This window comes from Pipra filicauda, unplaced genomic scaffold (genome assembly GCF_003945595.2).
Source record: "Pipra filicauda isolate LSUMZ 115617 unplaced genomic scaffold, ASM394559v2 scaffold140_size2443280_pilon, whole genome shotgun sequence".
In the NCBI taxonomy this organism is placed as follows: domain Eukaryota; kingdom Metazoa; phylum Chordata; class Aves; order Passeriformes; family Pipridae; genus Pipra; species Pipra filicauda.
In genome coordinates this window covers 849,240-865,789 of record NW_024103885.1, presented here as the reverse complement: position 1 = coordinate 865,789, position 16,550 = coordinate 849,240, and the positions used below count along the sequence as shown (strand labels likewise).

Genomic DNA, 16,550 nt, shown 5'->3' with positions numbered 1-16,550 from the left:
AGGACTGAGCCAAACCCCAAGAAACCTGTGACTGGGGGAAAGGGTGGATCCTACTTGGAGAGGGAGCCCCTGTGAACTTGCTACCCAGGGAGCAAGTGGAAGCGGAGCAGTGAAGAAGACTCAGAGCTTTAATTCCCTGTAACACGTGGTGATGACCATGGTGATGCAGGTTGTCCCCTTGCAGCCCATGGATAAGCCCTTGGTGAAAGCCAAGTGGTTAGAGGTGAGGTCCAGAGACCCCCTGCACCTCATGGAAAAGAAAGAGATTTTCCAGCTATGGCGAATCAGAGCTATAGCCCTAAAGATAATAGAAGAGAAACTTTCAAGTGCTGCAGAATTAATTTGGAAGAGCTGTGGCCCTAAAAGTAAAGGAGAGATTCTTTCCCCCTGGACTAATGTGGGGGGGATGAGGGGTGGTTTATGTAAATACATGGGTTTGTCATCATAGGAAAAACTAGTTAGAATTGTTGTATATATTATTCTATAGTTTCTATTCTGTTAGCAATAAATTTTGATATTATTCCCCATGCTGAGTCTGTTTTGCCTATGTTGAACTTCTCTCACCCTTTAGCAAATTGATGGGAGTTTTAAAATAAATAAATTCTCAAGACACTATGATCCTAAGACATTAGAGTTATTTGTAAAATAAAGTTTTAAACACATTTCCTAAATACTCGATACTTGAAGATTAAAAAGTGGCTAAATAAAAAACAAATCACAAAAGATTAAATCCTTTAGCTAAGAAAAGATGAACTGCAGAAGTACCTGTGAAATTTCTCAAAAACTATATGCAAATGGAGAAATGTGGATTCTAATTCTATAAAGAGTCCCTGCACACTAAAACTTAGCTAAAGTAGTTTCTTATCTGTACAAAGAAGCACAATAGGATTACAAGCAAGAATACTAGATATTCAAGGTCTGATATAATTAAGATATTTAAGAAATTAATGAAATTCTAAAGGATAACACTTAAAAAAAAAAGAGGTTTCTTGTTTATTCTCAGGATAATGATTTCTCATTTACATTTCTGATTTGGAAATTTCACTTTTCAGAGATTTATCAGTTCTACTTTACTTTAATTCTAGACATCTATCCAAAGTGTCTGTGAGAGACTGCATTTTCCAGATCACAGCTGAAGACATTAATTAAGCCTTCCGCTTAAACCTCTAGGCAGGCTGACAAACTATCAGGGCCCTTGGCTTCATTTTAAGGAAGAGAAGTAAAGAAAGGGAGTAGCTTGATTAGCAGAAGTGCGAAATATTATATCTACAGCAACTTGATCCAATTGGAACAGAGTTTTACAATGAAACTTTCAGTGCTGAGGACATAGCATTATTTGTGGGTTTTGAGGTTATACTTCTGCATATTCTAGCTTAGTTTTACAGAAACAAATCCAGTTTGCATGCTGCAAGATCATGCCATAACACATACCAAAGGACTGTATTTGTAGACAATTATGACAGGCACTTCAAAAGGACACTTGATGAAAACTGAAATGTTAAATGTGATGATATGGATCAGAGGAGATTCTATTTTAAAGAGCTAGAATAACATTTGAAAAGACATACAAGATGAAATTCTGAGGGACTATGCCCAGGAATTGGAAGTAAGTTCTTCACCTGCAATTTATCTTCATTTACAAATGTTAAACTCGTCTATTAAAAAGAAATTCATTTATATGCTTAATATTTTTAAATATTTCTTCTAAGAGTAGTTTGCCTTCAGGGATAAGTGATTTGACAACAAAATTTTGTACATGAAGTAGAATTTGACCGAAACGTACAATTAAATGTGTTTCATCATTTCACACTGATATCCACATAAAAAAAATCTCAGATGGTGTGAAGCAAGTGTCTCTATGTACCTCATAAAGGATTTCATTACTGTGTTAGGAGAGCTGAAGCGTTTTGGACTTTTGTCTGAGTAGGAGACAAAATTTCAGCCTCATGAGGCGTGTGTTAGATTCTAGCATCCACAGTTAAGGCTCAGTTTATGTTTATTTACTCGTCTTGCTTGTGTTCCGAGTTTGAAATTGGTTTATTCAATGAAAGGGAAGTTAGCAGGAAGAATATATTGTGCTGGATGCATCTACAACTCCTTTTCAATTATGCAGCACACCTTGTAACCTTAGCTCATCTGTCATGCATACAGATATCTTTAATCTGTGTGACTTCAGGTGATTCCTATGTAGAAACTGAGATACCTGGAGGATAAGGGGAAAATTGGTGCCCACCTGGTTCTCATTGCACTAAGAGATAGGAACATGCGCAAAATACACAGTTCCTGAACTGAAAACTGGGTGGAGAGATTAACTACTGTAGATGTACATCGACACCATCTTCTGAATGCCAAACGCAAGGTCAAAAACAGATTTATGCCTGTTACTGTTACAGAAATACACACATGCAACAGAGTTCTTTGTAGAATGCTTCATAAATACTGATTTATACTACTTGAATTCAGACAGAAAGCATCTGTGCCATGCTCACCAGATGCCTCTCCCAGTATTTTGATTGGCATTAAACCAATTGCTGAAATCCACAGATAAAGCCCCAGACCATTAAGCAATCGCAAACATTCAAAATGTACAGAATAGCCATAAATAAACAAATCCTAACAACTGTATTTGTATTTAAAAACAGCGTTCTTAATGCTCCTCTACCTCTAAAGAAAAAATGATAAATACTTTAAATTGCAAAGAGCAAAGTATGGAGTGAAGAAAAAATGCAGTCTTCAACCGGGAGAATATTAGCATGGCTTCTTGCATACTCTACTGACAATATTTCAGCTAGTAATTTCTGTGTTTTGTGTGTGACAACTTTTGAAACATCTCAAGATTGTGGTTTTTATCTACTAGATAAAAACTTTGAGGAAATAAAAGTCAAAGAATCATCAAAAGATTTGTGTTGGAAGTGACCTAGTTCCAACCCCCTTTCCATGGGCATGGATGCCTTCCACTAGAGCAGGTTTTAAGCCCCATCCAACCTGTCTGTGAACATTTCCAGGGATAGGGCATCCACAGCTTCTCTGGGTTACACATTCCAGTGTCTCACCACCCTAGGAGTAAAGAATTTCTTCCTAATATATAATCTAAATTTACCCTCTTTCAGTTTAAGGCCATTACCCCTTTTCCTATGCCCTACATTAAAGGAACAATAAGTGCCACAGCTAAGTATAAACATTATTTCTCTCCCCTGCCCCAACATACCTGTCTTTTCCACATACTTAACTGTATTTTTCCCTAGTATTCAATCACCACCATTTATAAAAGATAAAGAAGCACTACTTCATTCTAGCATCAGTTGCTTTCAGGTAATCTCAAGACCTTACCTGAGCAGTATGAGTTCCACCAAGTAATACACTAACGTATAATTTTCCTCACTTTCAGAATAACAAAATTATACTGCCCTTATTAATTCTGAACAACCAGTGAAGCTACTCCAAATATATTTTATTCAATACTATATTATTCAATATGAGCCACAGTATTTCAAAAAACTACTGTATCCTAATGAGTATATTTTATAAGAGAAGCAGCACCTGTATCTTAAAAGAACACTCTGAAGTATCCCAGCTCTAAATAGTCATAATGATATTTTTACTAAAATATTTTTTAAACCAATTTGTTGCTTGTAGAATGTAAAGTAGTTGCTCCTGCAAAAAGCCGATCCACTTTCTGCATTTTCTGTGCCAGCGTTTTGGCTCAGCTTGTCAGGAGAGTTAACTGACATTCCCAAATGCCTATAATTTATTAAAATAGCAACACAAGGATGAAGCACTTTCCTTCTGGGATTTTGTAGTTACCTAGTTTACTCAGAAAGAGAAACCATAGATTTATAGGAAGATTCTGATCTGGTGGATACCAAGGGAAAAACTCAGAGACAAAAATAAACTCTGTCCAAACCTTGTATTTATATACTGAACCAGCAAGAGAAAAAAATATCTTTCTAGCCATTCTATACACTTTGTGTAAACTTCAAATTTCCTTTCTACTAAAAGTGATTGTGGCATCTTTCAGGGAAATCACCACTGTAGCGCCAAGTTTAGTATCAACAAAGATTTCAATTTTACTAATCAGAATTACATATAATAACTTTGTATTTGTAAAAATAACTTCAATTTCAGACCAAAAGAAAATTCAGCATCACCGACCTACACCCATATTACTGCAACTACCATTTACACTTGCAAAGACTTCAGAAAGAGTATGTACTGTAGTAGCTGTTGTAGAATTATGCATGACAGATTGCCACCCTAAATTAACAAACTTTGTGAACTACAGTTACTTCCTTTGCACAACAACTGATTTAAATTCAGCAAAAGATACAAATCAGCCTCTGGCTGGACCTCAAGAGCCAACTTTACTTTAAATCCCAGCTGTTATTGTACAATCATAATGCTGAAGCATAATGCTGAAGTAATTACCAATTCCAGTACAGGATGCTAACTTCAGCTGCTTCCATTATAAGTCTCATGCTTTCCTTGTGAGTTTTCTTTATCCTAATCCCATCCATGGATTTCACCATCTATAGTCTGAAGTTCTTGCTAGTGTTTATTTCCAACTGAATTTCTAACACAAACAGTACATTGCACAACAGTGTACTACTTTTCTGTTTTAAGGTTTTCTTTTGTTTAATTTGAGGTCCTCATATAGCTTAGAGACTTATCCTTGAAAAACTTACAGAATTACTACCTTAAAAATTTTTCTTGAAATTTAATTATAAGGGGTTTTCTTTAAATCACATTTTAGTAAATCAGCAGAGTTTAATCAAAACTGAGTTTTTAAAATTAACTTAATATAGAAACAGTTCATGTGTCTACAGGCTAGAGTGCATATTGCTGCAATAGCTGAGGTTTAAAATGTAACACAGACAACACTATGCCTGCATTTCTAGAACAGAAATTGGCCCAAGGTTAATTCAAAAAGGATTGCACAGAATGTTGTTTAATGAAGATGTTGAGTAGGTGGCATTGCATAACTATAACAAAGAGATACAAAAACAACCAAAAAAGAATTAACTTGGTTACCATGTAAAAATTTTTGGAACTAATTGTTCTCAAGAAGACAAGAGACACTGGGTCTTTGATTCACTTAAAGGACTAATTTATATCATGTAGTATTAATTTGTCAAGAGGAGGTAACCCATGAAGATATTATCCAGAATTTAGTTGGACAGAACCTTATGTAAAGAAAGTTCTGGAAACTTTCAAGCAGACCATAGAGGTTTTTTGAAACAGCTTTTGTCAATGTTATGATGTAACAAATGGGTACAACTGAACCTTTTGGTCACCTGCAAAACAGCCAAGTATGCTGATATCAAACCACAGAAGTCTGAAAAGAAAACTCTTGATGTCTTTCATCAATTCTCATGTCCTTAGTTTCACAGAAAGGGAGATAATTCTTAATGGTAATGTTCCACATTTTATAGACATGTTCCATAGAAAAATTGGAATATGGAAAATCTTAATGCTTATCTACAGAACTCAAAGGAAATTACACTTGAGAAATTATAGCATAATTAAATATAAAGTTAGAAACAGGAAGACAGCATAGAATACATGAATTTGGTTGAAGGCCAGGCCAGTCCATTTTTTATTGTATTGGTAGAATGTATTTCAGGTTATTTATTAAAGACAAGAAGTTAGGTAATTTTTTATTTGAAATTTTAATATACAGCATAATAGCTTGAGATCAAAGGAAGTCACTCATCATATACTTGGTAATGAAAAGAATATGAATTGTTTGGTTTTGTGCATTTATTTCCTGAGGATGCTCTTCAAGTCAACAAAGCTTTCAACTAATGTTAATGTTATTTATTGCTCTTGGATGCAGGTCAGGGTCCTTGTTATGGAATAATCAATGCTTCCATTTTATTTTTTCAAATAATAAATTTCAAACTGCTTTGGAGTAACAATTTTAGCAAAGATCCAATAATATAATCCATAAGATGATGATACATGCTACTTACTTCTTTTGCACCTAAAAAGGAGAATGATTACTCTACTGGCTTATTTTTAAAGAGGTTAACCATATCGAAGATCTATAAGCAAAAAAAGAAAAAATCACTACTTCTTGCACTGCCTGAAAAAGGAAAGAGAAGTGTTAATTCTAGAATGTTTTAGTAATTTGTACTACTTCATTAAAAGGAGTGCTTCTAGCACTTCTTGTATCTCTTTACCTTCTCTACTCTATTTTAACTTGATACTTCCTCACTACAGGTGATGCTGCAGCCATATTACTTCCTAAAACTGATGGAAGTTCAGCAGGTTTCCTAAGAAATTGATCTGACAGCACAAAAAACCCATGAAATTTTAAAGTCACTGAGGGAGGGATTTCAAAACAAAGAAGACTGAATTTTAAGTCACAGCACCAGATGGATGGGAAACTCCTTCAGGGAATGGTAAAAAAACAAACAAAAATACCTTGTAAAGGCATTTTCAAAGCAGAAAATTTCATTGCTGGTGACAAGTTGCTTCTGAAACTATAGGTTATAGCATGATGCATTTCTTAGGAAAACAGAGGGTGTAAAGTACAAAACCAAAAAGCATGCTAGCTATCTGGAATAAAACACTCTAGTTCTTAAAACTGACCAAGCAGGTCATACATATGTGTTCATATAAAAAAAATATAAAATTGGTGCAGATTATGAAGCAGTAAAATTCAACTTAATTCTCCCTGAAAGCAAGAAAATACAAAGCTCATTTCAAATGCGAGAGGAACAGTGTTTTAAATGCAATCCCTATTATATTTGCTTGTGGTAGGCAGCTATCAGAAGCTGTGAAGGAACAAGCAATTTTTCCCTTTAAGAGAACAGTGGTGTCCTAATCAGGGACTGTCATGATGATTACACAGTATCTTATTTGTGAATTTCACTTCAGCTAGTCAAGGTGAAATTCATTCTTATTTTTTTCATATCAAACTTTGAAATATTCATTCATTTTCTCTATTATCATGTAAGACACTAAAATGTGTTCACCATCCCCAAAAATACAGTATATTTAAACAGTTAGAATGCAATTTTCTTTCTTTGCTTAGGGACAGTTTTTTTCCTGTTAGAGTACAGAAATGCTGAGAACAGTAATGGCGGGGGGGAACTGCAAACCAACAATCCTTGTTCTAACACAACACAGGTCTGACAAATTACGTAAATAGGTAGAATTATTTATTCTAAACTGTCTCATGAAACTCTGGGAGTAAGCTTTAGAACTGTCACAGATGTCATCAGAATGAAAATTGCTTCAGAACTTCACACCTCTGGTTTGTAAAAAACAGACCTTAAGTTTGGGAAATTTCAGGAACTTTACTGAAATTTATTTTTGTATATTATGAATGCCTTGTCTACTTTATATGATTACATTGAAAATGCTTTTTAAAGTGAGAAACATCATACAAGTCACAAAGTATACTGAAAGCAAAACTGACTAAGTAAAAGAGGATTGTAATAATTCTGGTTTATTTCAAGATAAGAAATAAATTTTTCTATATCTAATGGGTGAAATTAATTTTTGAAGTTAAGTTGCATTTCTGGAAATTACACATTCAAACTTCAGAACACCAATTTCTGTTACAGAACGAATACCTTGAGAACCCTTCTTATAATCATTTTTGAAGTATTATCTTTGAAGTTGTGATTTGATTATTACCCTTGATACTTTTGAGATTGACCTGATACAAAACAGAAAAAGAAAAAAGAGTGAGTTGGAAACAATTAAAATTCTGAACAGTTGAAACTGAAATGTTTTCATTATTTTTCTTATCCTCTTTTGCTTCTGGAAGTTACTTGTTTGTACACTCCTCCTCCTAGTTTTGTATCATATGCAAATTTTCTGAGAGTGTGCTGTCAGTGTCCAGGTCATTAATGAAGAAATTTATCAACACTTTCCTCAGTACTGACCCCCTGAGTACACCGCTAGCAACTGGCCTCACTGGTCACAACTCTTCGAGCCCAGCAGCTTAGCTAGTTTTCAGGCCACTTCATTGTCCTTTTTGAGTGTAAATCATCAGCTTGTCTATGAATACATAATGGGAGACATGGTAAAAAGCCTTGCTAAAGGCAATATTAGCTGTCCTCATCCACCAAGCTAGATACTTTGTTGTAGAAGGCTGTCAGCTTGGGCAGGCATGATCTCTCCTTCAGAAATCCATGCTGACAACTTCTAACACCATTAGAAGCACAATTTTATTACATGAATATTCTTTGTTAATACACTGAGTCTTTGAATATGAAGTAGATCTTCTAACTTAACACACACACTGTTTACAATGGTTTTTGTGAAAATATGTCTTTGCCTACGAAAGGCCTACAAGTGAGGGCAATGCATAGCCCAACTTGTAAGAAATACCTTTCAAATTATCTCAGCCCTTAAGCCAGGGCTAAAAAACTATCAGTATCTGGGGGAGATAGAATTACATTAATCTGCTTTTGTTTGTGCTTACTGGCTTACATGGATATTTTTCCCCTGCAATGACTCCCATTTTCCCCCTCAGTTTTACCTGTGCGTTCATAGTTCTAAGTGAGCAAAAACTGTGGTGCACCTTCCGTTTATAAAATGGGATGCAAAAGATAAATGTTTTCCATGAAGAAATATGACCAAATTCCTGCACGAAGAGATAAAGACAGACATAGATTCTTCTGCTTTACAAATCACTTGTAAGTCATCTGCTTTTACATTATTTTACATTATTTCTATGGAAATGCTAATAACATTTTTTCTTCATTTTAAACATACAAGATTTCTTTAAGTAATTTCTTAGTCTGTGTAATATGCAACTGCATTATTTCAAAGTTGTTCAGGGAAAAAAACGTCATTCCTCAGCTTAAGAAGCCCATACAGTTAAAACAGCTCAAACCAAATACACTGTGCATGAAGATCAGTGAACATAATGAACATCAAACTGAAATGTCACATGGTTTCATTGAAGTTTTCCCCACTGACATATTACATGAAGGAAGTACTTGTTAAACTGAAACTGCAACTGATATTAAAAACAACAACCAACTCCCAGAAAAACAGATGCTACTTCATTAACTTTTCCACATCCTTCTGAAGAGTGTTCCCAAACCAAATTCAGTTACTCAGGCTGGTATAAAATAGGGTAGATACAGGCCACGGATCTTTATTCATGAGCTATAATCAACTAAAGGAAAAGACTTGGGTAATATTAACTTAGAATTTTCAGTATAAAAAGCAGAGATCATCCTTAACTGAGCAACAAGTCACAGTAACAATAAGAGTATAGGCTGACATAAAAAAACGTGTTCAAAAGATATAGTGGTTCAATTGGATGACCCTCAGACAGATTTCATTGAAGTATAGCAAATCAAGGACAAAATCATGAATCATGGAAGTTCTTATCAGCTGTCAGTGAAGAGCAAGCAAAGCCAACTCAATTTCAGTGGTAGTTCCTCCAGAGACCACCAACAAATATAGGAGTGACTTGTCCCTTTGCAAAATTTGTAATGAAGAAAACCTTATATCTTGTTCATAGCCAATAAAAGTGACACTATTGGAACTACATCGTGTTGATAGCCAAAATGACTTAAGGAGTCCTCTACGCCTATCTGGGTTTTTGAAACCAGGACAATAATGGCTTTATCCTTAGTGACAGGTGAATGATCCTAAGGGCAAGGTTTGAAGAGCAGGTACAAAAATGAACTGGGGAGCATTTCAAGTTTTATCTGAGCAGATTGTGACATGTAGCTACAGAAACAAGTATTGTACTTCACACTGAGCAATAACAACGGCAGATTCTTAGATACCATTGTGATTTTTTTGATATTACAAAAAGGGTGAGCAGTGATATCTCCTAAATGGAGTTTCTCTGATACGTATATATGTTAGTAGTAGTAGGATTGCATGATTCTCAAACTAGTTTGGCTGCATGGCAGTGGTGTATCTTACAGAGCAGAAAAGAGAGAGGATATAGCAAACCTGGCCTTGAAATTTTAGAAGGACATGTTTAAATGGAGGATGGGGGAATATGTTCAGTCAACAAATACAGCACGCTTTTAGGCCCTTAAAGAGTGTAGCAACATCTTGCAAGGAGGGAAGACTCTGGAAACTACAGGCCAGTCAGTCTCATACCAGTTCCTAGAAAGATTGTGGAGGAGAGCCTCCTGAAAACCATTACAAAGTAGCCAGGGAAAGAAGACGGTACAAAACAAGCATGGGGTTAGTAACAGCAAGGAGCACCTGATTTGGTGGTCTTGCAAAAAGAGAAGACTGGTTCAATGGACAAGATGAATGTATGTTCTTCCTCAACTTCATAAAGGCTTTTTGATGTGATCTCCTATGCTGCATCTTTGTAATTCCATCAGACAGAGAAGGTCAACAAAGACATTGTCTCAGAAAAAAAATTTGAAGTTCTCACAAAGGCACAAACATAAACCTAAATATGTACAATGTGCTGGCTGAAATCAGCAAAGGTTAATTCTATGTTGATGATTATACACAGAGAGATAGTGAAGAAAGAAATATACTGTAGATTTGCTTTTATGAAGATGGATCCAGGTTTGGAAATAAAACAAAGTAAAATAAAGCTTTCTAAGAATTTACAAGGATATTCAGTCTCCACAGTGAAAATCTGGAGAGAACAAATACCTGAAGGAAGTCCTGCTTTGAAACCCATCTACAATTTCTTAGTTCACATACATTTTAAAATACAAGATACATAGACAGTTTTCAGAGTTTCCACTGTTCAGTTGGAAGTTTATATTTATTCTCTATTTCTTGTTTTCTAGACATTTTAGCATGAATTTTAACTGAATTATTAAATTCAGTGTTCTCTAAGGATATCTCTAGAAACACATGCTTATTTTAGAAAATATATTTTTTTATGCAAAAAAAAATGAAAGCAATTCCCTCTAGTTTAATGGACAATGACTAACTTCTTTTTAGGTAATGGAAACAATGTAACAAAAAGATAACTTGATTTTCTTTGGTTTTTAAGTATGGTACGTGAGAATGAAATAGATTAATAAACCCAGGAATACATTCTCAAGAAAACACCACGAATAGCTTTTATTGTTATATAACAAACTAATAAAACTTTAACTTGATTGCCTCTATTCAAAAGTGCACTAGTATAATGATAAGGATGCAGTAGTATAATGATTATTCAGAAGAACTGAAATATTGGATTCTGCATTATGTGTTACTTGATTTCATACATCTTATTAATGATACACCATAAAGAATGTAGTTTGCATTGTTTGTTTGCATCATATCAATGCAAATTATATAAACATGGAAAATGTAATATAGTCTAGATGAAATTTACTGGTTTCAGACCAGCAATTTGATCAAAAGGGAAAGATGTCAATTCAGAATCAAATGACCCCATATCTGCTCAGGTTCTGATGCATCAGTCCAGCTTTTGACATGCAGTGAAGTCATTTGATGAAAATACAGAAGTTTCTTTTCTATGTAAACATGGGATTGGGGTAGGAACCCATGGTTCTGTGGACACCACTAACTGCATAGGGTAAAAAAGAGCAAAGCAAGAAGAGCAGGGTTAGGGAAAAAGCACAGTCTGAGTAGCCTTCTCATTTATGTAACTTCTGCAGACAAAAAAGGAAATATTCATTTTACTCAAGACCTGGATTTTTCATTACTACTTTTTGATAAAAAAATTGTATACTGTCAGGAGAAAACATCACTAGAATTTTTGTTTTTAAGAATTCACACATATCAGTTTTCCAACCGACTTAACTCTAAGTATTTTAGCATTTACTTTTAGTAATCAGGGCTTTAATGAAGCAATCACAAGATAAAAGGCAATTTTTCAACTTATATATAAAGTTCAATGCAGTTCTCCTGATAAAGGCAATTTAAGGTCTGCATTTAACCCTGCATAAGTGATCTTATTTGGACATCATTTTGCAGCAGGTAAATGTGGCTACTTCAGCATTTGTAACCATATGTGAACTTTACACTAGCAAACCTCATCACCCTCACACTTAAATTGCTGCAGCAGAGAGCTCATTTCAGCCTAGCTACTCAACAGATTGCCTGGAACTCGAAGTAGTTCACTGTCAGAATCAGAGGTGGACCCTCCTCTACCAACGAACATGTGTTATTAGCTTCAGATCTAGCTTACTAAAAGAAAGCTCCAGCAATCATGCAAGAACTCCACTCATGCCCCTTAGCCATAACACAGCATACCCACTGCTGTACCTCGCTGCTTATATTGCTGGTCTACCCACCTCACTCTGCTTTGTGCCAAATAATGGAAGAACAGTGAAGCCCTGACCTCCTGGTCTGACAGCCCTACACAGAGGTGTCTCAGAGGCCATTCTACAAACTGTGTCACCATTGCGGAGTGCTGTTTTGCAAAGTTACTATTGAATATATTTATTACAAATCATCTCAAGAGTTAATCCAACAATGTCACTTTAATGGATGTGTTCTTTTACAGGGGAATGAGTAAATTTGCTTAGAGAGCAAACTCTCCTCCTAGAACGTAAATGATGAGTTGTCAATTTCACAGTACATTTTAATCCAGTATACATCAAACTTAAATCATTATTTCTTCCATGGAAAAAGCAAGTAAAAGCATTCTCATCTGTATTACCCAAGTCTCTGCTGACTGTAATGGGAGCTCAGGCAACCTAGCTTACTTTTAGATTTCTACAGTAGCAAGGTCAATTTGGTAAGTGACAAAACAGCTAATGTCACATGCAGATGCCACACACCTGTGGGAATATCCTACAGAGACATTACAAATTCCTAGTGCTAAGCTGAATACAGCTCCAGAGGTTTCCTTTGTCATTCAGTCATGACATTCACATTTGCATACACCACAAGTTACTGAAATTTTAGTGTAAAAACTACTGAGCAAGTTGGCAAAAGACTGGAAAGTGAACCTAGTTCACAAGTGCTGCAAGATGAGAATGAAGTCTGTATAAGTACCACTTTTTTATCTAGGTAACAAGTGCTTTAATATTAATACATATAAGTAGACCTGGAACACCAAAAATATATTACTTGAACTACTTTGTACAGTTATAGCTCTATCTTCTGGTTTGAGAACATTTACTGACAAGTCTATATGTTTTTCATGAGTCTCACAAGACTAGTGGGACCTTATATTAGGCTTCTGGTAGACTCTGCATCCTGTTCTTTTGCAATAGTTACATCTGTGTGCATTTTTTTTCTGAGATTTGGTAGCAGCTAAATGAAATTAGGACCCTACTTGGGTCTCTTATTACTCTCACTTGAAACAAAAAGTTTCCATCTTCACTTTAACAGAACTAATGTTCTGCAATATGAAGCACTGTGCAAGAAAATATTCCAAATCGTAACTCCCATGTACAGTAATAGGGCATGGAACAATAGAACACACACCATCCACTCACAGAAAAGAAATGGGAAAAATACACACATCGTGACTAATGTTCTGCAACCTTGAAGGAAAAGTATGCTTGCCTGGAAGGTTACTTAAATATTATAAAAGTTTTCATTAAATAGGACAATACTGCTACTCTCTTAAACACTGAAAGATCTTAGTTTTACAGAAAAAGAAGAGAGACTACCTCACAGATTTCTAAACACAAGAGTGAACTAATTAGGAGAAATGGGAATCTGTCATGATCTCATTTATTAACATACTTGAGACTTTCCTTATATACATAGAAGACAGGTTTTAAACAACAAAATTTGTCACAAAGGCATTTAGGGTCAACATAGTTTTGATTCCTGTCAACTTTTGCAGTATGCATATTAAAATTCTTTGCAGATGGTTAACTGAAAACCATTGTAACATTCCTCTGTGATCATAGGTCATCAGTTGCATGGTAAAAAGAATTTAGAGATTTCCAGTATTTCAAAATTGTTTTTTTTTTTTATTTCATTGACAGTGTTAATACAAACAGCATAACTAAATCAAAACAAGAGTTAAAATGAGCTACAATGAATTTCTTAATACATAATAACTTGGTTTTCTTGCTGTTATGTGATAAAACAATTACATTTAAACAATATTAAAAAGGGTTTGCTTTGAAAAAATTAATCCTAGAGACATTATTCAATACAGAAAGTTTGCCCCTCCCTAATGAGTAAAAGAAAACAAAAATTAAAATAAAAAACGGGAATGAAAAAGAAATCATTATGTCTAATACCAGAAAAAACAAAACCATTCCTTATTTCACTGCATTTTGCACTTATCACCAGTCTTGTTTTTCTGGAGTTCACATCAAATGAAGACTCAACTGTTCCATTCCCAGTACTGAGGTAATTTGAAGTATAAAATATACATGCTTTGAATCTCCTTTCATTAGGATAAGACATTTCTTTTAAGAGGCAAGTAAGGTTTCAGAAAAAAAAATCATTTTTGACATGAAGGAAGCTTTCACTCTTAAGGCACTCTCAAAGCAAACCTCTACTGATTGCTAATCTAGAAGGTGAAAGAATTAAACTTTGTAGTTTGAGACTGAAAAGATCAATTTATATTAGCTGTAAATTAAGAAATAAAGATGAAAAACACCTACCTTCCGGGAATGGATTTCTTTCACATATAGTGGAAGTAGAAATTCAGATATTCCTTCAAGTCGTATTCCTTTTTTAGTGACTCTCAAATTTCCCATTCCATCCTACAATCAATAATATATATACATTCACTTTAGGAAATAACCTTATCCAGAAAAAGCTAAAAAGAACACAGTAGTTGACCTAACACCTAAAAACAATGACTGCTATCTCAAAGTCTCCATCTCTCCTTGTGATCTTGGACAGGAGGCAGATGGGCACATTTATAGCCAAAGCTTCACCTAGGATGGAAGTATTTAACTGTGCAACCTGATGGTGACCTGCTTACATCATTCCTTGGCTGCACCTAATGCAGGAGTACAACTGTAGATCATCAGTATTCCCTTTACTGTAGAGATGAAACTAAATCCTGAATTTTATAATTGCTAAGTAAAAAAAGTAGTTAACTTTATCTAATATATATATATATATATATAAAACATCGGGTAAAGCAATCTATTCATTGTTAGATCTTGGATCCTATTTTTGCTTTTCCCAGAAATTAAAATACATAAGAAAGTATGTAGAAGAAAGAAAACGGGTTTTAGCAGTTGCTCATCACTACTGACAGCATGTTGCTGATGAAAAGAACAACTTCAAAAATGCTGAGGGCTGTTTTTAATTGTTTGCTTTTATTTATATGAATAGGAAAGGCACCATTGTAAAAGCCTGGATGAAACAAGCAAACCACATGATTCAATGTTCAGTAAAATATAAACAGAGAAAAGTGGCATAAGGCTTCCATTCTTACAGGAAAAAACAATGAAACCTGATTGGTACTCAAGAGACAGAATCATTTTCCACACTGACAGAAATTCAAGGCTTTTTATTCCTAGAATCTTGCAAGGTATTGTATTCCTGACAGAAACACAATTCTTCAGTGTACAGCCAGAGGAATTTAACTTGATCTACCTAAGTGCAAAATTAGCAAATTTAACCTAATTGCTAATTACATATTTTGAAGCCATTGTTGACGCCAGTGTAGTGGAACAATGAGAACTTGCACTTCTACTCTGCTGGCTGAACTGTGAAACAAGTAGCCTCTCCTTGCTGGGCAACCATAAACAGCTGGGTAACAGTATCCCCAACTGCTATAGCTGAATTGTCAAATAATGCTTCTTTAAAAAGGGATGTTATATGTTACAGTATTTTCCTTGAAACAAGCTATAAGATGTTTATACAAATAATTTCACATAAACCCCTCAGGCATTTGTAGGCTTTCTAATACAGAGTGCAATATGAGACAGTGATGCCTGGTTTTGAAAAGGAAGTAAGATAAATTAGAATTTTTTTTCAAATATGCAGTCTGCATTAAAAACAATTAACTCTTAATTTGCCCAATTCTATAGTAATAGAATATAAAATTGCAATGGGAAAAGATAATCTGAGAAAATACAAAACACATGCATTTTTGGCAACGAATACTCAACAAGAATTAGGTACTCATATGTTGATTTGGACATAAACAGATTTCCTAACTGAAAAGGAAAGTTCAATATGTTGTTTTATCTGCTTCTGAGGAACGTTTGTAACTGACAGGCACAAAATAATATTCACAATAAAAATGGGGGAGAGAGGAGGACGAAGTGAAAGAATCCCAAAGCCCAAAATATACAAAAACACAAAGTCAAGCTTTCAGAAAACTAGAAATGCTGAAATTAAAGTTGCCTAGAAAATTTCCATCTGTTCCATCTTGCAAGTATGCATATGACAAAAGTTTATAATTTTATATAATATTTACCTTCCTGAATCTCAGTTAATGCCACGCCAGGCTGGCACTACTCTCAGTCAGCAGCTACTTACTATTTTGCTTTCACCTCATTATTGTCTTTGCTCCACAGTTATTGTACTCTGTTAAAACTCTGCTTTGAATACAGCACTTTCCGTTTTCTTCTCGGTTTCTGTTGTCATAAGTGTTTATTACTGAAGTTACACAGTTCTTCGCAACTATTAATTAATTTTCAGAATACTTTCAGTAGCTTTATATTAAGTGATACTGTTATTATGTTACTGATAGGGACCTA

At 34.7% G+C, this 16,550-nt stretch overlaps 1 protein-coding gene across 1 annotated transcript in view; it reads right to left on the bottom strand.

Moving 5' to 3' along the window:
* SGCZ (sarcoglycan zeta) overlaps positions 1-16,550 on the bottom strand; it is a 435,251-nt gene that overhangs the window by 100,020 nt on the left and 318,681 nt on the right. The window contains exon 3 of the mRNA XM_039378555.1: positions 14,490-14,591. Coding sequence (XP_039234489.1) covers positions 14,490-14,591 — 102 coding nt within the window. The remainder of the gene's footprint in view (positions 1-14,489; positions 14,592-16,550) is intronic.